The 23098-nt window shown below is 41.5% G+C and overlaps 1 protein-coding gene across 1 annotated transcript; it reads right to left on the bottom strand.

Annotated features, from left to right (window-relative positions):
- Positions 1–2172: 2172 nt before the first annotated feature.
- On the bottom strand, positions 2173–22230 carry LOC108668101 (multiple epidermal growth factor-like domains protein 8). The gene is made up of 13 exons (XM_047883891.1): positions 21931–22230; positions 21130–21363; positions 18345–20396; positions 17626–17763; positions 17029–17204; positions 16982–16996; positions 15278–16447; positions 13576–13742; positions 13238–13380; positions 10244–11577; positions 9771–9926; positions 8875–9075; positions 2173–8684 (listed from the first exon to the last, which is right to left on the bottom strand). The coding sequence occupies exons 1-13, from the start codon at positions 22142–22144 to the stop codon at positions 4731–4733; spliced, it is 9954 nt and encodes a 3317-aa protein (XP_047739847.1). The 5' UTR covers positions 22145–22230; the 3' UTR covers positions 2173–4730.
- Between the last annotated feature and the right edge of the window lie 868 nt (positions 22231–23098).

The raw sequence follows: 23098 nt of genomic DNA, 5'->3' as shown, positions 1-23098 counted from the left end.
ATTGCAAATACTCGCATGGTGAAGCAGAAGTGATCGCGCAAGCAATGATCCGTATTATGCGAGACAAATTAAGGCGAAGAATGTCAGAAAACAAGTTAGAGTTGTAAGCTGAATGGAACGGATAAATGGAATAGAATAACAACAAAAAATATTGATAAAAGATAAGTATATAATTGAGACGAAGGTTTCCGGACTTTCGAATTAATACGTTAAAGCTTAAACATTAACAGAAAATTTCACAACAAGACAGATGATTAATCGTAATATGTTCTATTAGCTTCATTTGCGATAACTTGAGATGCAGCCGGTCATAGTATAATCTCGGGTCCAAATGCTATGAGAAGAAATAATTTACTCTACGGAATAGTTCAATAATTAGATTACGATCAATAATCGTACAGCAATTTTATTGTCCATCACATTAGAAGTACTTATTGTCACAGGCAAAGATCATCAATAGGATAACAACCGAATACTTGAACAGAAAAGACACAAAAAACCTCGCTTTAGGACATTCGATAACAAAATTCAAAAGAGATTCATCATTGTCAGGGCAGGAAACTATGGATTCTAACATAACCGCATGCAACGATAACCGGCATCAAATCGTCAAATAATGAAAGAAATGATTGCAATTAAAATTCATCTTAGAAAAATTACATGCCGACGCAAGGCCGCCGACGTAAGGAAGTCTTAACAAGAACACGCTTTCAACATTAAGAACAAGCACTGAAATGCTCGTATGGAATGCAATTGTTTCCTCGGACGCAAGAAACATGAATGGACGCGACATTATGCGACTTTGAGGGCATTTGCTAACTTTTTGTAAGCTAAATATCCGTAGGAATGACTTTAAGTAACTAGAACGTATTGACTGCGAAACTCGGCTGTCCGAAATTCCAAACGATTACGAGCTTTCAACAAGTTTCATTGAAAGACAACACCGCAAGGCCTGATTGGTGACACACGAACTATGAACACTTATTGTAACAAATTAATATATCATCGATTGACTAAACGCAGGTAAAATAAAATAATTGAATAACTGACGTATATGAATGGGGAGAAAAAATCTTCAAAGCTCTGTATGCAATTATCCTTAATGAAAATTAACTGTGTATCAACACAGGTGTGAGACACAGATCTATACACGTCTCCCAGAAATACATAGAATAACCTAATATAAATGGGAATGAATCAATACTAAAAAACAAAGTTAATTAATAAGGTCATTAGGTTGTCTAGAAACGAACAATCTGCGTAAGTTGGGTCCAGATTAACAAAATTTTTACGAGTCATGTCAAAGTCCCACTACTTCGATTTTTTTTAGAAGATTTAAACCCTTATTTTTTCATGCGAACAATCAGGGGTACGAAGCAAGACTTCCAGAGATGCGCGACTATCATATTAGAACTGGAGCAAAATAAAAAAAGGCATGACAGTCATATCAGAATAGAGGCCAATATAAAAAAATATATAACTCAGTACTCACTGCAGTGAGTGACAGAGAGCGCATTTTCTCGTCGACGAAAACTTGAGGTCACGGACAGACGGACGGACGGACAGACAGACAGACAAGACAGACAGACAGACAGACATGGCGAGCACAATAGTGCATTTTTTCCATAAATGAGAAAATGCGCTAAAAACAAGCAGCCTTATTTCCAATAGTGATCAAAGGTCCGTAGTCTCAGCAACAACATCCTTATATTCCTACCTACTGTAACTGGTCATGAATGTACGTACATTAGGTCAAAACTACAACGGCTGAACGCGCTTTATTTTACCGATATTATACGAGACACAGAGAGACGTATTTCAGACATATTTATTGATTCTTCCATTGATTTTCTTTAACCACACGTTCCTACGAACACAGGAATTTTAAATGAATTTAATAAGCGCTATCTTATCAGCGAGCCGGAAAGCAACATATACAAAATTACAAATCTGACATGACGAAAGTGTTAACATTCACAGAAAGGGAAAGAGCAATTCTGTATTGGCTAGTAGAAGAATCCCTATCTAAACAATTGAGTATCATGATCTGGGGAATTTTAAAACTAGTGAACTAAATCAACTATTCAAGTAAACCTAGGAAGAATAGTTAAGTAAACGTAAAGTCCTTCCAAGCACACATAAAGGCCATTGCTATTAAAGGGTCACAAAATATTGACCAATAGAACTAATATTACTCAAAATAGTAGCATTACTTGCTGAAAAAAATACTTCAGTGCTATAAATAATACTACTATTTTCTATTGACAATTGATTGCCTATCTACAAAAAATAGCTTAGAATATAGCGCTACCAAATACGTACACGCGATCTACTAAGCTGAGATTGTCTGGCCTTCGTTATTGCTTCAGCGTTTCTTGAATAATTCAATGTAAATTCATATCTCGCAACCAAGTGAATACAAATCGCAAGTAATTTACATGCGGTGGTTTTTTTTAGTTTTAGTAAACAAAACCTATGAATTAATTCCAAAAATTTGGCTTGGCAAAATAAATAAGATAATTAAAACTTCATGAGCATCGTTTTAGGTAATGACGAAAATTAAATTTGATTTTTTCCTATGCAAAATTCAATGCTATCACAATTATTAGTTTTTACTCAATCAAATCCACATTCGTTAATCTGATAAATTAATTAGATTCGAGGCTTGGAAAAATAATAACTAAATGTAAACAACCGAGAAACTATCGGCGAGCTTTACTGAGAAAATACAATCAGAGACTAGGAAAATCGACGACTAAATGCGCTAACTGACCAAGTAATCAATCGTGTCAGCTACACAAGTTTTAAAATGCCCAAAGGAATACAACGAACTTCAGAATTTTTTTTTCTAGAAATTATTATTGAAAAAAACGCAAAAAAATTTTTAATAGTAGAGGCAAATCGACTTAACAATTGCCAACGATGAACTCAACTTATCCGAAGCTGTTTAAACTTTCAGAAAGTTAACCAATTCAGGTAAGATTGTCTTAACTGGGAAGTAAGTCCGTGACCGGGAAATCAGTGAGAGAATGACCCATAATTATTAAAGAAAATATGGCTTTTCTGGATAATAAAGAATTTCCATCTTAATGAGCAAATATAATACGAAATGCATGCGTGACGGAGCAATTCCGTGAATTTTTGGGAGAAAAAATTCTTTAGATAGTAACTGAAAATTGCAGAATCGCCATGGTGGAAGCTCGATACGATCAACGAAGTGAGATACCAGGAGAAAATATCAAGCAAAATCTGGAAGAAATGAATAAATCGGCGAATGAGATACGACTTGAGCTTGCCCTAAATGTAGCACAAGACATAGAAATTATTTAGTGTAGTAAGACTATCTAGAAGTCGCCATTCGTGTGTGACGAATCTAAAGACACATGAGCGAAGTGAGCGCAGCGTGCACAATAAGCATGGCAAGATGAGTTACGCGTTGCACAGCTCCTGATAACGTAACAAAATTAACACATTTAGATGGCATTAAAGAAAAAATTTTGACCCAGAAGAAATACCAAAAAATTTATGCACTGGAGGCATCTATAAAATATAGATGCAAACTGTGTCATTCTGTACAACTATATTGACATTCAGACAATAGATGACTTAGCACCGAAGTCCAAAGGTAGCAAAGCGTGTCTAGGTATTTGAATCAGAAAACATAATCGTCAACACTCCGCGTACAAATAACTCCGTGTACGCAAAACTAACTCGGTGCAGATACTCATCTATAATTAAATCTCAGGATGAAGACCACACGAAACAGAGATAAGTATAAAAAATATAAGATTAGACTTAGCAAGACTGTTCACTGCCTCAATGATAGAAGTACAAGCGATCGAAAAACGAGTGAACTGAATAAGGCATGACTACTAAGCAATATGAATTTTGCGGTTGGCGTCACGACATCAAAAAATTGACTTGAATATGAACTGCGAGTTTAAGGAGAATGTCGGGAATCGATACAAGTACAAAAATAAGTACCATTCGAGTTTCATGCGACTTAAATTTGGTACCTAGATTTGTATCGGACGTTTTTAGCTTGGTGTTTAATACTTGAATGTAATTAGGCAGAAGTACTAGCGCCGAATGCTGGATGTCAATGTTGATATAAGTATATATGCCTGAAGAAACCGAAGTAACACGCGGAGTGTCTAATGCCTTATTGCAGTGACGTAACACGTTGTAATGAAGATAAAATTTCGAGTTCTTTGTTGGTAAGAAAATGGAATGGGAACACAATGGAATCATGGAAAGAAAATATAATGGAACAAAAATATGAGAGATTGGAGACGAGGAGAAGAGAAAGGAAGAAGTATCGAATAGATGGGAACTTCTACCGACTTCTGGAGTGACACTACAAACTCTAACGACACTTCACTTTAATAGTTCAACTTTTTGCACACTTCAGACATTCAAAAGGAGACTCGATCCGAATATCATGATTAGACAGTCACCTATAAATTGTTATCTTAAGACAACATGATAAACACAGGACAGCAGAAATGAACACGCACGTAAACACAAAAACAATCTACAAACAAGTGACCATTCGTAGCTATGGTTAATCTCTACAGATGAATAAATATGAATCATAATACTAGGGCTTGGAAAATAATTTGCGTAGGATAGCGCGCTATACAGAGGTAGGATATGAGACTACATACTAGTAACGAAGTTAAGTAGGATCATCACAGCAATATAGATGGTAACGCTACAAAGAGAAACGGTTAAGATGCTCCGTGCGATGCTCGTCTCCGGATATGGAATTGTTTACTGGCGGGAGGATAAATTCTGGACACTTGACAAAGCGCGGACCCGAGCGCCAGGCGATGGGTCGGGGCTCTGTCAGGCACGCCTTCGTCGGCCTCACCGAAGCCCGGCAACTGCACGACGACCGTAACCACGGCAGCTATTCCGTCGTCTGTGGGTTCTATGGCCACCGGGCCCACTTCCCAGTCGGATGTAGTATTATTAGATCGTTGTTGCAATTGTTGGTGCTGCTGCAGCGCAACTTGTTGCAAGGAATCTTTCTTGCCGAAACCTTTTTTTCGGCGACCGGGAGACCAAGGGGAAGCGGCGTCCGGCGGCGCAGCCTCGCCGACGTCTTTGCCACTCAGAGGCTCAGAGTCCTGAAGCACCAGAGTGGTAACGGCGAAAGGACGACGCGCCATATGCAACATCTCGACCACGTGACGCCGACGGGCTCGACGCACATCAAAGCCTTGTTTGATCTTCCATACAACAACACAAACTGCCAGGAAAAGGAAAAAACACGAGAAGAATACAGAGAAGAAGACAAAAAGATCAATACGAGGCTGGTCTTGTCGGAAGTATATGGATCCCTCCGAGTCTTCGCCATCTTCGCCCATACCGACAACGATGATGTAAAACCTGGCAGACCTGAGATCATGGCCGTTCTGGGGCAGCGTGATAACTAGGCGATTTGAAACGTTGTATACGATGAGGATATCTGTCGGGTCCTCAACAGTAATAAATGTTTTCAGCCCATTAGCCTTTCTCTCCAGGAGTCTATATTCAGGATATATGGTGCTGTTGTTCACAGGAAGTTTCTTTTGGCTACTGCTTATCACCGACACGGATGGATCTTTGGTTAGAGAAGAAGCAACGTTAATAATGTCGTGCATTCCAAGGCCATTGCCGATGTAGTTGCGATTCTGAGCTTTGGTGACAGCCATATAGGTAGGACGGTCTTGCTTGATGCGATAATTGCGATCAATTTCGACTTCATGTTGCCAAGAAGTCTCGTTGAGTTTCACTAAAAATGCATTATCTTCAGAACTGAAGTAGACCTTCACCCTGCCTTTCGTGATGTCGAGTACGAGGCGGATGTTGACGTTCATGAACTTAGGCTGAACTCCGAAGAAGACAGTCTTCCCGGAATGCAGGAGTGTCCTTGGTTCGCCGTCGCAACGCGCCTGAGACTCGGGATCGAGACAATATTCTTTCTCAACCAACATCTGGAAGTAGCAATGATGCCCTCCGCTTGGCGTGCCTACATAAGCATCTTTGCATTTAGTGCACTGCTTCTTCTGGCAGTCTTTGTCCTCGTCTTTGCCACTTGGTCTATCTTTGGCCTTGCCCGAGCACGGCGACGCCGTGTTGTTGGTGCACTTGCAGTTGTCACCCCAAATTTTGTCACAATATTTGGAGTGGCCGTTACACTCACAAGGACGACATGCGTCTTGGTAGTCAGAAGAGCCTCTGAAAAATCCATCCAGGCAAGTCTCACACCTCTCACCCCAAGTATTATTGGCGCAATTATAACAAATGGCTTTCCCTGATCCGCCGTGACGTGGCGAGTCAGCTACAGGTATCATAGGCGAGGCGCTAGCAGAGGGCTCTCTTCCTACTGGATAACACTCATTGGTGTGCTGGTTGCAGTAAACGAAGCAGCTAACGCAAGCTTCACCTTTCGTGGGATCGCCTACAAAGAAGTTTATGCATCTCTCACACTGATCTCCTTCGGTATTGTTGTGACACTTAATGCAATCGGTGAGTCGGTCAGGACCACGACAATCAGAGTGCCCGTTGCACTTACACTTGATGGAACAATTGAATCCAACGTAGCCGAAGTTACAAGTACAATTATTGGGCTCAACACAAACACCACTGACACAGCCCTCTTCGCACACGGGTACGCAAGTGCCGTCATCACTCGTGCTGTAGCCACTAGCGCAGCGGCAACTAAAACCTTCAGGTTCATCAACACATTCTTGTGTGCGTGGGTGGCAGTTGTGATGCCCGCTACGACACTCATCTTCAGCCGGACACTTCAGATAATTCCAGGACACATCAGGCAGAGCACCACCAGGTGAAAGATCATGTAGAATAATTACGGAAGAGTTCATCAAAAAAGGATTGTAGTCCAAATCATTGCAAGCTTTGGAATCCGGACTATCCAAACCACCTTCGTGGCATATCCCTAGGCCTCCAACAGAGGTGTTGAGAGCGCACCAGCCACACTGAGGATGCTCGAGGCAAGAGGAACAGGTGCTGTAGCTAGCACATAGCGAAGGGCAGGGAGGCTTCTGCAAAAGAAATCCACACCGGCCACCCAGGCACCGGATAGGTACGTAGCTCGGTGACATGCAAGACTTGAGACTTTCTGACCAGTAGCAGCTTTGCCAACCTCCCTCAGATCCATGGGACTTGAGACAGTCATTACATGAAGTGTGTGCATGACAGCGGATGGGACAGGACTGAGGTGGCGTGGCTTCAACAACGAATGACGAGTGATTGAGAATGCTATTATCAACGCAGTTCCAGTCATAAACAGGTTTAAAATTTAGCGTAAATGTAGCGTGTGATCGCATCACTTGGCGCGTCCAAATACAATGTTTCAAGTCATTGCATTTGGTGCAGTCAGAGGCAGCACATGATTTCTCTGGGCATTGGTCAGCATTTTCTACAACCCTCGTGTCGTTGAGGTCTGCTTTGTTGCTTCCTTTCTCGCAAGCATTCTCAGTTACGCAGTTATTGTCTCTAGGAATACATTTGGTTTTATTGCAGTGGTGACACCATTTACACTTCGACTTGCTGCCTGGAACAGCAGGATACTGAGCCACGCAGGCAGCACAAGACGTGTATTGATAGCAATCTTTTTGCAAAAAACTGGCGTCACAAACTTTTCCAGGTACGACACCTCCCATGGGGCCAAAACATTCGTTCGGCTGATGTTTGTTGCGGTTATTACTGTAGCAGAGCGACGAGTTCAGGCCATATTCACTATAGACGACACAGTTAGCACAGCCTATGCGGTCGCGACACTGAGTTTCATTTGCATTGAGCGTGCATAAATCTTCCGGAACGTGGATGCTCATCAAGCTCCCATGAGAGACACCATCGTAGCCACCGTATATGTAAGCCGTGCCTTCGTAAGCTGCTGATGCTAACCCCAGAAGAGGTGGTATGTGTGGCCCTACTAAGGTTATAAGGTACTGGTTAAGAGGAATCCACATGTTGCACTCGTACGAGTAAACAATGAGAGTTTGATGCGAGTCTCGTGGTTCTTCCACGTAACCGCCAATGATGAGTAAATAATCGGAGCTTGTGACCGCCGTGTGAAAGACTCGAGGTGCAGGTCTTGATGATGGGTTGCTGTTGATCTTCTTGTCGGGTGGTAGCACAGACCAAACTTTGGTAGGATAGTGAAAGGCATAAAGCTCTCCCAAAAGCGTCACTTTGTCTACGTTATAAGTGTAGCCTCCGTAGACGTAAAATACGCGATCTTTGGGGTGATACACTGTGGAATGTCCAAATATACCAAGCGGGGCGGTGCCGGTTGTCTGTAAAACAGACCAGACGCCGGTATCAACACGGTATTCCCACACGACATCCAGAAATCCGTACACGTCCGACACACCGCCTATGAGGATAAGCACCTCTTTCTCGCCATCATTGCAGTATGTGAGGCTATGTCCAGCAACGGGAGGTGGTAGCACGGAATCTGAAGAGTCACCGTTGAAGCGAGACGCCGAGGGGGGAACGCTGAGGAGGGTCCAGCCCTCGTGGTCTACACTGAAGCTCCAAAGGTCCCCCAAGTAGCGCTGCTGACTCAGACCTCCATAGATGAACATAGCGCGCGCCGAGGGCACGTACGCGGCTGAGTGGAAGTAGCGGTGAGGCGGTGGCTGGTGCCCAGGCTGTACTGTCACGGTCACCTGCATACCAAATGTTATTAGATTTAAAGACCAGCTTGTACTCAAATGACCGAACAAAATGGATGTTTTAGTATGAATAGCGATGATAGAAGAAGTCAGCCCCCAAAAAAACTCATAAATCAGTACAATGAAAAATAATTTCCGTTAGCTGTGTGCGAAATTATTGTAAAGGAAAGAAATAAATCCTAACCTCGACCCATTCACTGGTCTTGGTGTCAAACTGGACCACGTCGTTGAGAGGTCCTCTGGAGAGGCTGTAGCCGCCAAAGAGCCACAGCACGCCCCTGTGGTCCGACAACATGGAATGACCAAAACGAGGCAGCACCGTCTGTAAGTGCTGCTGGGACGCAGAGCGCACTTTGTGCACCTCGAACAGCTCTTCCACCACAACCTGTGAACGCCAGATCAACGTCAAATATTCTATCATTAGACCAAACTTCAGCTATACAGAAAGCTACCAATGATATTGTTGGAGGATAATTCACAGTAAACAAAACAGCATTTCTACTTAAATTTTTTTAAAAATTTTGAAACCTAAGGATATTCAAATTTAATACTTTCACAGAAATCTTCTCTAAAATAAATTCAATATTTTCCTGCAATGATCTTGAATTTATTTTACTACTGCAGCGTACATGTGTAACACAGAACAACTGCGTCAATTAAGTATAACAATAACTATAAACTTAGAAAATATGAAGTCCCGAAACAGCATCACAACGTCTGCTGGATTTCCTACAAATTTTGTCTTTAGTCGTTCAGTCCAAGTGCAACATCAGCTAGCATTCATAATCAAATTGTCGCATGCATGGCTCATGTATTAGATATTCATGGAAGTTACCGCTGATCAGACCATGTGCAGCTGAATATCGCTATCGAAAAATATAATTATCTTTTTTGCCATAATCCAACCATTGTATACGTGGCTCACATATTAGGTAATTATGGAAGGCGATGCTGATCGGATTATTTCATGTGTGGCTGAATCTTACTGTCCAGATATCAAATTAGCTTTGCTGCCGTGATTGAATTATCGTATACATGGCTCATGTATTAGATATTCATGGAAGGTAATATGGATCAAACCATGTGTGGCTGCTTGTTGATGCCGCAGTTGTGGCCGGTAATGTGGTCCTGGCATACGCATCTGCCGTACGTCTCATCACAGGAGCCGTAGTTTCGACTTGCGTAGCAGTTATCCGGACACACGGCTTCGTCGCATGCTGCTCCAGCTGATCCCGGCTGAAAAATTACACACGAATATCAACACTATTGTAGACATATAAATCTATTCACAAACTGAACTGCCTTCACATCATTAGGATTGTAACACGACAGTAGAAATCAACAGAAGCTATTTGGACATAATTGTCATCCCATACAGCGATTTCATCTTCAATCTAAGATATAACTTCAAAATATGAGAAAATAATAAATTTAAGATAAACAATAATGGCTGCATGGCAGATGCTAGCCGAGATGACGCAATGCAAATTAATTCAATTCATTTACAGTAATTTGTCACTATTTCAAATACTGTAAAAATTTAGTTGACCTACCGAACACACAGGTTTCTTGCCATCACAGATGCGGCCGTCCCCAGGCCTGTCTGGGCAGCTCAGAACTTTATAACTGGAAGAGAAGCCCACAGTTGGATCTCGCCTCTGCAGCAACACTGTGAGGTAGCCAGACAACGCAGCAACCACGGTCGTCCCGACGTCTTCTGAAGAGCGTTTGAAGACGCCCGAATGCTCGGTGCAATAGGACCCTAACACGTGGTTCCTTCTGTCCCATCTGAGGTCTTGTGATACCAAGTCTGGTACGCCGTCGTACACAAGTAACGTGGACGTGGAACACGGCACATGCAAGTCCTCAAGGCTAAAAAGGACTACGTGCGTTCCAACAGAGTCTTGCGATGGCGGGGAAATTGATTTGAACGGAGTGATGATCCACATGCAAGTTTCAGTGTCATTGCTGATCGTGTCTATCCTAGAGCCGCTCTCAGCTGAAGATGTTCTGGGTGAATGTGAAGAGGATTGTTTCATTTGCAATGAGGAAGATCCATAAGAAAAATCATCGACAGACAACAGGGCACTTGAGGTTCGGGCAGCAAAAGAATGCTGTTGAAGTGGAGTCTCGTACCGCTGCGCTCCGATATTACCACTAGTAGCAGCATAAACTATGTTTCTGGGACGACATTCTAAAAAGCACTTGCCGCCTTTGGCAGGGTTGCCATAATATCCTCGGGCACAAATCTCACAGTTACGGCCTCTAGTGTTGTCAATGCAAAAACACTGACCGGAATTTCTATGACATGTCCCCAAATTTTCGTCACCGTGGCCGTTGCAAGCACACACTTGACACCCTGTAGGAGTGGTAGCGTTTCCCCAGCTCTTGTCCCTGCATAGCTGGCAGCGGTCACCGTACGTATTATCTTGGCACGAGTCGCACTTCCCAATACCATTCGAGCAGGTCGAGTGGTTGTGACAGCCACAGTCAACCGAGCAGTCAACTCCCGTCCAACCAAGATGACATTCACAGACGTAGTCAGGCGCGTCACTGCATCGTCCGTGAACGCACGTAACGTTGCAAGTTCGATCGCACTTCTCCCAACCGTCGCCTTCGAAGCCTTGCTTGCACGTACAGTTATAGCTGCCTTCAGTGTTGGTGCAAATCGCACGTTCGTGGCATTTGTGCAACTGCAGGAAGCATTCGTCCAGGTCTGGACAAGCAGTAAAAGCGTATCCAGCAGTACGATTATTCGGATCAAATATGGGGAAAGTTGTTGAGTGCAATTCAGTAGATAAAACACCCTCGTCCGGAGCGTGTGTTGGCATCAGTCTTTCGTCAATCAAGCCGTCTATTATTGGAGCTATGTAGTCGGAACAGTTTCCTGGTGAAGGAAATTGACGGTAAGAACAATGTTATAACAGAAATAATACAGTTCAGTTGTGTGACACAATTGATTGTCGATATTATTAATAACTAACTAGAATACCATAAAGTGGGGTAACTTAGACCACTTTTTTCTTTATAAATGATGCCATTTTTTTACTAGCTAAATTAAACTTGAATTGAAACATGCAAAATACAGGTCTATACTCTAGCTTCACTCACCATAAATTGCTGGCTCCTGCCTCTCATAGTCTTTACGTAATTTCAAAAAAAGTGATGGTCTTTGTTACCCCAGCTCTTGGGGTAACTTAGACCAGGTGGTAAAATCAATTATATTTTTTGGTAAAATAACTCCAAATAACTTCAGGTTTTGGTGCATTGTAGTAGAACTCTTCTAGTTACATATGCAAATGACAAACTTGAGGAAAGTGTCATAGTTTGCAAATGGGGGGTGCCGCCCCATAATGGGGGAAATGTGACTACCAAATGGCAGCCCTGACAGGGTAATATTGACTGGCTTGGAAATTAAGTTAAAATTACCATATATAAGACTCTCTAGAGTCTGAAACACAAAGAAAAAACATAAATAGGCTGTCAGACATAAAATGTGTTATATATGGTAATTTTATATTAACTTCCAAGCCGGTCTATGTTACCCCGTCAGAGCTGACATTAGGTGGTCTAAGTTACCCCATTTGGGGGCAGCACCCCCCATTTGCAAACTATGACAATTTCCTAAAATTTGTCATTTGCATATGTAACTAGAAGAGTTCTACTACAATGCATCAAAACCTGGAGTTATTTAACCAAAAAATAAAGAAATTGGAGGGGGTACTCTGACAGGCTTTGAATAATAGTTTTTTTTGTGGGTCACATTTTTAATTTTTTAACCTATTAGATATGCAAACTTTTTAAATCTTTCTATTGTGTTATGTAGCCTCAGTATTAGGCCTTTAATGCCCATAGACAAAATTTTTCTATGTCAAATAGTTTTTGACTTGTGGGGGTTTTTGTTAAAAAAACGAAAAGTGGTCTAAGTTACCCCGCCGGTCTAAGTTACCCCATTTTACGGTATTTTCAAAAATTGATTGAATTCTAATACATTAATGCACTGAAATTATTTTTAATCCAAGATAGAGTGCACATACAAAGTTTTAAGCATTTGCTCATATTATGAATTCAAATTTTAAACGTATGAAACTTGTTTATGAACTCATGGTCATCTACAGGTGCAAGTCTAATACTTAGTTTTAAAAATCCATCAGCGGATGGAATATTTCAGCTTTCATTTGATGCGGACAAGGAATGACGATCATGAAAAACAAGCTGTGATTGACCACCATGAGCGACAGAGAAGTAAAAGTCCCAGGCCTCAACAACTCATAGTAGAAGTAATTCATGGCTCACACTCCAACAAATGAGTAGTAAAAATAGCGGAGCAACCAGCAAGCAAGAGCTCACATTGATCTCGGCTCTGACAGCCACTAAAAGTAAAAAATATTACCGTCAATTGGAGCATTGAAATCTCCTCTGACGCAGACGCCAAGCGTTAGCTTGTTAAAACTCCAACAAATGAGAAACAAAACTATCCACCGCCAACCGCAGGCATAAATTCAAATTAACTTCAGCTTAAACACACTAGAAACTAAAAGAATTACCGTTAATAGGAGCATTGAAATCTCCTCTGACACAGACGCCTAGCGTGGGGTTGAGTTTGTTATAGCACCAGCCGCAGTCGAGCGTCTGCAGGCACTCTTGACACGTGTGTGCCGCGCCGCACTTCATGCAGTCGTTGCCGTCCCTGTAAACAAATGATATTATATCAGTGATGCATCTCACTAATTTTTGTACTTTATTCCATATGAAACTCACATGGAAAGAAAATATATTATACAAAATTTTGTACTTTTTGAAGCTAAATCATGAGCCATCAATGAATTTGAGCCGAAGACTAAGGCCCAATAACAAAAATTCAATACAAAGATGACCATTTTACCGGTGAAGAGTAACTGGGCTGTCGCCATCAGTGCGCTGGAGTTGGCTAAGTGAGGTAGGGGGTTCTGTGGAGGGCAGCACCGACACGTTAGTGTGGTCCTCGTCCAGCCACGCTCTGCACGCCCCGTACTGATACACTGACGTGTACACCGAGAACAGGAAGCAGCTCTGTGGAACATTAACATCGTAGTAAATAAACATGTAAAAATTACTCTTTCAAAATTAAAAAATTAAATTAAATTAAACTCAAAGTAATTGTCCCTTACATAATTACACACAAATTGTGCAAGGACTTTTCCAATTCGCAGAGTAGTTATTGTGTAATGACTTTTCCAATTCGCTACATAGGTAATAGTTAAAGTAAAGATCAATAATCAGAGAAGGTAAATTGTATTATATTTGATTTTCGGGTTCGCTTCATGACTCTCTGTAAGGAATGCTCAAGATAGGTCAAGGTTCAGGCTTCTTTGCGGATTATGACAACTTGGTTATTCAATAATGTAGATTGTCCTTAGTTCAGACTTCAGTGAAGATTACAGAGGTAGAGTTCCCATGGCTGAGAGTTGAGTTTGGTTACCAGGCACCGATGACAGAATAAATTGTTCTTCATCCGAATGTAATTAATCAAGTCCAGGCTCGAGAATTACAGACGACCGGACATCAGCATTAGGTATGTTCATCAGAAGTTATTGCCGGATGAGAAAGAAGCAGGTAAGTTTTGGGACATACAGCAGGCGTCACATGTTCGGTGAAGTTTATATTGTATAAGAAAGAAATGAAAGTTATGGAATATGCAGAGCTGGTATCCACAGAGCTCGATAAATGCAATAATCAAGGCAGTTTATATCAGAAGTAATGCATTTAAGTATAATGGCACACGCCTAAATCTACTCGGAGTTAGTGTGTAACCGAGGTCATAACTGCTAGGCTATAATACAAGGAATGACACCCTAAAAAAATAGGAGAGTAAAGTAGAAGGAAGGCTCACTAGAAAAGACAGGCAGGAGAGTAGGAGGTTCAAATGCTTAGGAAAAAAGTTAGAGGACGAAACCCTAATCTCCCTCTTCTTATACTGGACCCTAAGCAAACCCCCAGTTAATTTACATCCACCTTACACGTCTTAAAAGGAGGTTATCCTCCAACGTAAGCTTATGGCGAGTGAGCCTTAGAAAAAATCCATAATTAACATAGAAGAAATAAAAAATTAAATAAATCCTGCTAGAACCACATTCTTATAAAATAATAAGATAATAGAATACTAGTATTAGAAGTCTGTAGTCGTTGGAGGTGCGCTCCCTCGTCACATGGCAGAAAGTGATGCAGCTATGCGTTCAAAAGTGGTCATTTCTTACAATTGTTGGCACACGTCAGTGTATTGATTGTTCAAACACGCCTCAGTGTAGTTCAATTATTGTTGGACCAGGTCAATGTAGCTTTTGTGTAGAGGTTTATTTGTATCTAGAATGCAGTAAAATTGAATCAAACAGTAGTGAGGTGTTCAACGTACAAATATATCATTGATATCATAGCGAGAATTACCACATTTAAGCCACAGAGAATGAATTTAGAATGATTTTGAGGGCACACACTAGACAATTCGTCATTATCTTGCCGAACATTGGATACTTCATGACTATGACAAAACGACCAGTCGGACCAGCAAATAACCACGTTTAACACAATATTTCTGGAACTGCACTGACCTGCGTGTGTTGGCACCACGCACATCGGCCAGTAGTGCCAAGGCAGAGCGTGCATGTCTGCCTGAGGTGGCACTCCAGTGGGCACTGGGAGGTGTTGGTGACGGCGCTGTGAGGGAACCTGCCACGCCGGGTGCAGTGCGCGGCGTCCGGCAGCCACTCGCAGTCGCTGTCTCCAGCGCAGTCACTGCAGTAGATGTGCTGCTGGCACAACGGGCACTCGCTCGCTGCCAGCACCAGGAAAAAATTGTTGTTTATATCTTCTGATTCTGAGTCTTTCATCCCCAAGCATGGTGAGGAGTTAGAGATGCATTTACCTCCGCCCGCGGGACACCACCCGCACGCGGCGTCCATGACACATGCAAGACATGTACGGCGACCCGAGCAATCTTTACCAGACCTATAAACACGCAGGTCTTTTTTCTGGACGTCCTCAGCTGCGTTACTACCCGACGCACCTCCGCGCCATTCAAGCTTCAATGATCCAGTTGATCGACCCTCTATCTTTATTTCGTATGCAGGTCCAGGGGCATTCGGGAAATCGACGTCTACGTTTTGTTTTTCTTCACCTTCAATCCACAATGTCGCGTTCTGTACATCGGCATTGAGCCTGAGAGTAAGGTTAGGATTTTCCGGTAGTATAAACCCATGTAAGCGTGCAACAAGAACCCCTACGCTGTTACCCAACTCGTTACGAGCGCCACGGAACTCCTCGCGCGTCTCCAGCACAAGCGAGCTGTCATTATTGATGAACACAACATCAGGGCGTGAGAAGTCAACAGGTCGGCGGTAAAGAGCATACGTGAGTCCAAGACTAGCAGCGCCGCCACATTTATTGCTCTCAGTGACGCCTGCGACGCTGCCGATGACTGCGGTCACTCCTGGATCGTCGATCCCTTGACACAGATTTGCCTCATAATCGTGGCACGATCGAGTGTACGGACACCACGTGCACGATGACAACGTGCATGCAGTGCACGTAGAAAGTAACGTACAAATCCCTGGGCAAGAAGCAGCTTGCATGTTGCTCGTGCACGAGGCGTTGTTAGATCGAGGGTAGCACTGGTTATTTTCGCCGCACCACACGCAACTTTTGTTCACCACCACGTCGACGCTGGCACCATCGTCGTCAATACTGGAGTCTTCACCACTCACCCCGCTGATACACACAGCCTGTGCAGAAGAGAGATTATGAGTGCAAACACCTTTTATAACCAAGAGATAATGAATGCACAGTCTGTATAGACTGTGTGAAATACACAGCCTGTACAAAAGCATAAAGATGATGGGGCAGACCCATTGAAGCTCAGCGTGAGCCTTCAACATGATATTCTACATATATTCAACAATAAGCTTTGCAGGCTGATGCTCACATTGATAAATCAACAAATAAAGTTTAATTGAATGCAACCACAACCAACTGTGAGATGAAATTATACTTAACAATTATCTATACTACAGTATACATTATAGCAGATTTGGCCAAGGCAGATGTGTAAGTGTGTGCCAGATGTGAGCATTATTGTCTCTTATTGTACCTCCTGAATCAAAGATGTGACGAATACATAGAATATAACCAACTGAGAGAGTGCCAGTGGTGTAGTCGCTGTATCACGCAGTAGTGACTAGTCATATAACCTGTGAGGTGTAGTCGCTACACCACACATGACTAGTCGCTACATCACGCCTAGTCACTAGTCATATAACCTGTGAGGTGTAGTCGCTCCATCACGCCTAGTCACTAGTCATATAACCTGTGAGGTGTAGTCGGTGCAGGTGGTGGCAGGAGGAGGGCGCAGGTGTGAGGGCAGGACATAAGCCAGCACGGCGTTGGTGACGGTGCCGTGGAAGCCTCCCACCACGACCAGGGTGCGGCCGTGCAGCAGGAACGCGCCGTGTCCGTACACCCCCTGCAGCCCCCCTGGCAGGCCTGAGCATGTGGATGGCAATAGTTCTTATAGGCCTAGGCGGGAGAACATGGATTGTTCATATAGGTTTGTACGAGAAGACAAAGTGTTCTCATAAGCCAATGCCATAGAATAAAAATTGCTCTTAAAGGCCTGATTCCGAGGTCAGGAATTGTTCTTATAGGCCTATGCAGGAGAATATAAATTGTTCTCATAAGCCTATGCAGGAGAATAGGAATTCTTCTTATATGTATATGGAGGAAAACGGGAATTGTTCTTATATGCAAATGCACAAGAACAAGAGTTTTTATTATATGCCTGAGAATGATAACATGAATTGTTCTCACCCTGACAGCCCTGCGCACAAGAACATATAAGAATAATAACGTATATTATTGAACTAGGCCCAAAATTTGAACTAGGCCGGCAATTGCTATTACATACCAGAAAGAGCGAGTGGCGTGAAGGACTGCGGCAGCCAGGAGTGACAGGCGAGGTTGTACATGTACACGCCGTTGTCATAGCAGGTCTCCTCTTCCTTGTGCTTATGCAAGTAGCCACCGTACACAATCATGTAGTCTCCTGGCCCATTGCAAATAAGTCATTAGATATATGCAAGGAGAAAATGAAGCACAATAATTAAATCGAGAATTAACAATGGTTGCCGTGACGTGCAAAATACTGTGAAATTTGTCCAGGGTTGCTAGATATAAATACAATCTCTTTCTCGTATATTGAAATGTCTTTAATAGGTGGTCATTGTAATAGTGTTTTTAATTAAGTGAAGGAAGGCTCATTCAAACTCACATACAACTGCAGTTGTGAAATTAGCTTTATATTATATTTTTACTTGTAGACAAAGAACGGATAAATAAGATCGAAATAAGAAGTTGAAATGAGATCGTTTTATCCAACTAAAAGTTTTCAATGCATAACGATTTCAACAACAAAAACCAGTATAGATCAGTTGATACTAAGTTAATAACTGAATCAATAACAAGGCACGATAAGTTTTGTGGCTATGCATTATAATAATTTATATTTCAAATGCCAGCCATCGATCTCAGCAGCAAATCCTAAAGGGATAAACTTATAATTAAAGATGCAAAAGGAGTTAAATGCAGCTTTTGAGCGCCTCTACAGTGAAAAATATTTCCACTTGCCTGCCACAACTGCCGAGTGGAAGGCTCGCTCTAGAGGCGTGTGACTTGTAGCATTAGAGTTCCTGAAGTTCATATCGTGGGAAGGTCGAAGCTCAGACCAGAAGTTCTTGCTAAGATCAAACTTCAATAGACGATCAGAGAGCTTGGAAAACCTGGCAATGTCTACACGTATGCCACCATAAATGAACAGCGCATGCGAGGGCTTGTGATATATAGTAGTGTGCCCTACAAGTCGGGCATCTAACTCATTCCCACCTCGATATATTACTTTTTGCCATTGTTTCTTGTCTTCCATCATGTTGATACGGTACATGGCGTTGGAGAAAGCACCGTGAGGAAGGTTGCCTCCAAATACATACATCCAGTGTGGAGGGACAAATGTCATGGTAGAAAACATCAATCCTGGAGGGTGAGACCCAGTATTGGGCGAAGAACCGTTGGTGAGCAGAGACCATTTGTTGCTCGTTGTGTTGTACAGCCAAAACTCAGGCACTGTATCTCCATTGCCCAGTTTCCCGCCATACATCACGAAGTTGGTTTTGTATGCAGTCATGGCATGACCATACCTTGCTGCAGGTACCTTGTCTTCCTCTAGGTCTGAGGTTTGGCCAGACTGCTCTGATTGATTGAGTTCCGATCCAGGCGGAACCATGCGCCGAGTGTGTTTTTTAACTTTTTGATCACCTTGCCATATGCGTTCATTTGAAGGTTTAGAGCTCAATAGTCTGGTGGAACTTACATCACCATAATGCTGTTCTTTGGTAGCAAACATCTTATCTCTATCCGAAATTATGAAAGGTGAGTGACGCGGATTTCTAAAACGACGGCGACCAATACGAGAACTAAATTGACTCTCAATGAAAAACTTATCTCTATCTCGTCTCGTGCGCTTCAACTCTTCATACTTTAAATTTGGTGGAGAAAAGTTATCAATGTAGTCGAGATCGCCATTATGAAAATGCCTTTTAGTTGTAAAAGTGGCCCGTTTTTCTTTATTAGAATTGAATTCATTACGATTGGAGCCGGAATTGTGCTTTTCCTTCCTGAATTCATTAATTGAGGCCTTAGGAGCAGGAATATTTTTACTGTCAACATCGCTGTGCTTGTTTTCTCTACCGGCCTCGGTGGTGGATTGACTTCCTCCTGGAGCATCTTCATGAAAGTCCAGTAAATTATCACGAGAATCAAAAAGCTCACGGTCATCTTCAAGGAAAGGATTTTCATCAACACCCCTATTATTTACTGTCAAATTCCGTAGCAGGACAGAATCCTCGAATTCCGTAGCAGGCACCTTCAAGAATGCTTTAGTACCTTCAGGAACCTGTAACATAAACTGGTGTGATTTTTCCAGGGCTTTTCGACGTGAAGAGAACTGATAGGAGCTCAGAGGCAGTGTTGATGGGTGGTTATCTACAACAGTGGTCTCCACACTCTCAGCGGTTGGGGTGTCAACCACTTTATTGTCATTCAAGAAGACTGTGTTGAAATGAAGAAGCTGGGCTAACCGGCGTAAATTCTGTCGTGTTTGAGCTGATTTTTGACTAGCTTCATTCCCAACCAATAACCAAGTTCCATTAGTGATGTCATAGACGATGAGATCACCTAGCACCGAGTTGAGATCATATCCTCCAAATATATACACTCTTTCTAGCTCGGGTATGTAGGCAGTGCCGTAACTGGTACGGGGTGAGAATGAGGGATGGCCTTGGGCTCTATTTTCACTCCACAGCCAATGCCACTTATCCCCCACCTTGTCAACATAGGGTTTAGGTGGATCTTTAGATCCAGCAAGAAGTGAAGGCTGATCTTGGCTGCCAAATTTATATCCCAAAGAACAACTTTCACCATAATACCCAGTTTCACACACGCAGAAAGCCTCAGAAGACAGATGGCTGGGCAGCTGATGGGGCTCAAAACACACGCCCTGGCCTAAGTCTGCGTTGCAGTCATGGGGGCAGCGTGACAGCTCACACCCAGAGCCATAATACAGCTTCTCGCACTCACACTTGTGATTCTGGCAGGTGCCATGTGATGAACAATTCAGAGGACAGTCTGGAATGTGGATAGCATATTAGAATGTTAATTCAAACACTGAAACAAATTTGCATTGAGTTTTGAATAATTTTGGGTTCTGACATGGTTTTCAACAGAGAAAAGAAGTTATCAAATTAAATGTGCTTTGACTACGGCCAAATGTTAGCAAGTTGAATTTAAAGTTATTTGTCATCATTAATTAAATCAATTGTTTTTTGGTCCAGCCACATTCTTAGGTAAGGAATATATATGCTTACATATCAAACAATCAACAATTTTATACAATAAAACATAATATAGATCAATGATACCAAGAGGTGTGAATTTTTATTTCAAGGGAAAAACCCATTATTTAGAAATTGTATGGTAAATATTAAAAATTAATAAGGTTATACTAAAATAGCACATGGAAAGAGGTGCCAAATCAAACCATGGTAGGGTAACTAAAAAAATTGCATCTCCTTTATATTCATTACAATTTAAACAATCAGCAAATGAGCCTCTCAACATCTTGACACAAATAAAAATAAGTATTAAAATTTTGCCATTGTTTTTTTACTTGTTGTTTTTCGTAGTTTCATATAAATGATTATCTAGATTCTAGATGTTTTGTAGAGGAGCATTATTTGTTTTTGTCTAGCATAAGGAAGCATGTCAAAATGACTAATTGGTTGGGTTTTAATTAACCTCTGATGCAGAAACAATACAAGCAAGTAGTAGGGAAAATTTCAAACTAGAGGGTTAAGTTTACCTGTAACAAAGTATTCTGCTTCGAAGCCCTCCAAGGCATAATTAGTATCAGAGTAAAGCATGACAAGCATTTTGCCAGACTGCCCGGTGATGGGTTCAGGGATGTTGCGCCCAGAAAATACCCCCAACAGAGGGCTGTCAAATGTGTCTCCATCATACACGTAGATGTGATCGTAGGAACACTCCGTGGCCAGAGACGAGAAGTTCACAGTGATGAATTGGTTGGAAGTTTCAGCTGTAGGAACAGAATTGAATAACTGAGACTGTGATTATTGGTGACTCCAAATAGATGTTATATGTACATCCAGTGTCTAAAGGCTCAAAAGAGAAATAACTTTATTTATAATCTAATAAGCAAACCTAGATGTATTTGATGGGAAGAATAACACTAATTTTTAAATGTCTACAATGCTCATCATCATGATGGACTAATTTCATTATGAAATAAAAGGAATGTTTTATAATACCAGGTTACTGCAGTAGCACTTGTTTGACAGCAGTAAACATGTTATAGCTTCATATAAAACTTATTTACTCAAATGAAATGGATTAGTTAGGCCACAAGATTTTTGGTAAATTCATGTTGCATCATTACACTAAATCTGTGCAGTAATATTTTATTACAAAACAATCAAATTTATGTCGCAGAGGTATGAAAACTGACAAAAAAGACAATTATCCTTATTTATGAATAATTAAAAAATTTAATATTACAATGGGTCTTTGTGACTGTTAGATTGAATTTTCAACATAAAATTGTTCAAAATGAACATATACAAAAATGCTTAGAAATAAATATTACCTTTGATGAGCCACTGACAATGAGATGCTTGAGGATAGTCCCCAGGTCCATCTCCAAATGTGCCATACGTGCCACTCAGGACAACCCTGGTCCTATTGCAGGGCCTAGAGTGTCCGGCAAGCACAGCCGAGTCATTGAGAACTGTGCAGAGCAACAGCACTGACACACGTACACCCCAGTACAGTACTGGTGCGCTGGCAGCCAAGCGGAGCATGGCATGATGAGCATGAGATGGAACCAAGTTTCTATGAATGCAACATCGCATTGTGTTGCTCTGCTCTCTTTTTTTATTTAAATGCTCTTGCTATCTGGAATCTGCAGTTCAAATGTTAGAACAATTAAAAACTGTAATCAGTATTCTAATCTGTAGATAGGTACACATTCATGATTATAAGGAGAAATAGGAGATTTATCAAAGTACCTATGGCTAATATGATCTTGCCAGCAAATCCACAACAAATGATCTTGCCAACATACGAGTATTTAAAACCCCATTGACCAATATTCTAGACAAAAAAGGACATGAATTAAAATTTTTAGTGTTTGATTGCCAGATAGTGTCAAACAAAAGATTTTTTAGAGACCAGTTGACTTTCAATTTCCTGATCTACTTTGAAATATCATTTAATATTAATATGCTAACGTGGGTACCTATCCATGAAACCTTATATAGTTGTCTAGTAATAATACTCCTAAAGGATGAATCTAAATGTCTTTACTTTGCTACTGTACTTAGTAACATGGGTTTCCATGATACCTTACATAGTTGTTTAGTAATAATACTCCTAAAGGATGAATCTCTACTACTAAAGGAAGGAAGGATAAAGGAAGTCTCTACTTTGCCACGGTGCATACATATAGTTGCAAATAATAACTTAGAGGCTTTTTCTGATTGCGCTAGAAAGTAGTGGCTCAGTTTTGATTACAAAATAGATAGTTTCCATTGAAGGTTGGTAACATAGGTGCCGTGGCATCATTAATGGTATTGACAGTAGCTCACAGTGAGTTATGCCTATCTGGAACATTGGGAATAACCCTCAGATGCCTGAATGAATGAGACAATAATATATGTTTAAAAATTACTTTTTACTTGTCTTTGGAAGACAACACTTCCAAAGAATCTAGTGTCTCCAATCTTACAGATGTACAATAAATTTCTCATTAAATT

Source organism: Hyalella azteca, unplaced genomic scaffold (genome assembly GCF_000764305.2).
Source record: "Hyalella azteca isolate HAZT.00-mixed unplaced genomic scaffold, Hazt_2.0.2 contig13953, whole genome shotgun sequence".
Taxonomy (NCBI): Eukaryota; Metazoa; Arthropoda; class Malacostraca; order Amphipoda; family Hyalellidae; genus Hyalella; species Hyalella azteca.
Note: the sequence above shows the minus strand (reverse complement) of the source record. Positions and strands in the feature narration are given on the sequence as shown.

Coding starts and splice junctions, on each gene's coding strand:
- LOC108668101 (XM_047883891.1), bottom strand. CDS start 22,144: ATGCTCCGCTTGGCTGCCAGCGCACCAGTACTGTACTGGGGTGTACGT. Junction 17,205..17,625: donor CACGCCACTCGCTCTTTCTG/GTATGTAATAGC, acceptor CCACATGCTCAG/GCCTGCCAGGGGGGCTGCAG. Junction 9,076..9,770: donor TCAACAAGCAGCCACACATG/GTTTGATCCATA, acceptor TGGCGTTCACAG/GTTGTGGTGGAAGAGCTGTT.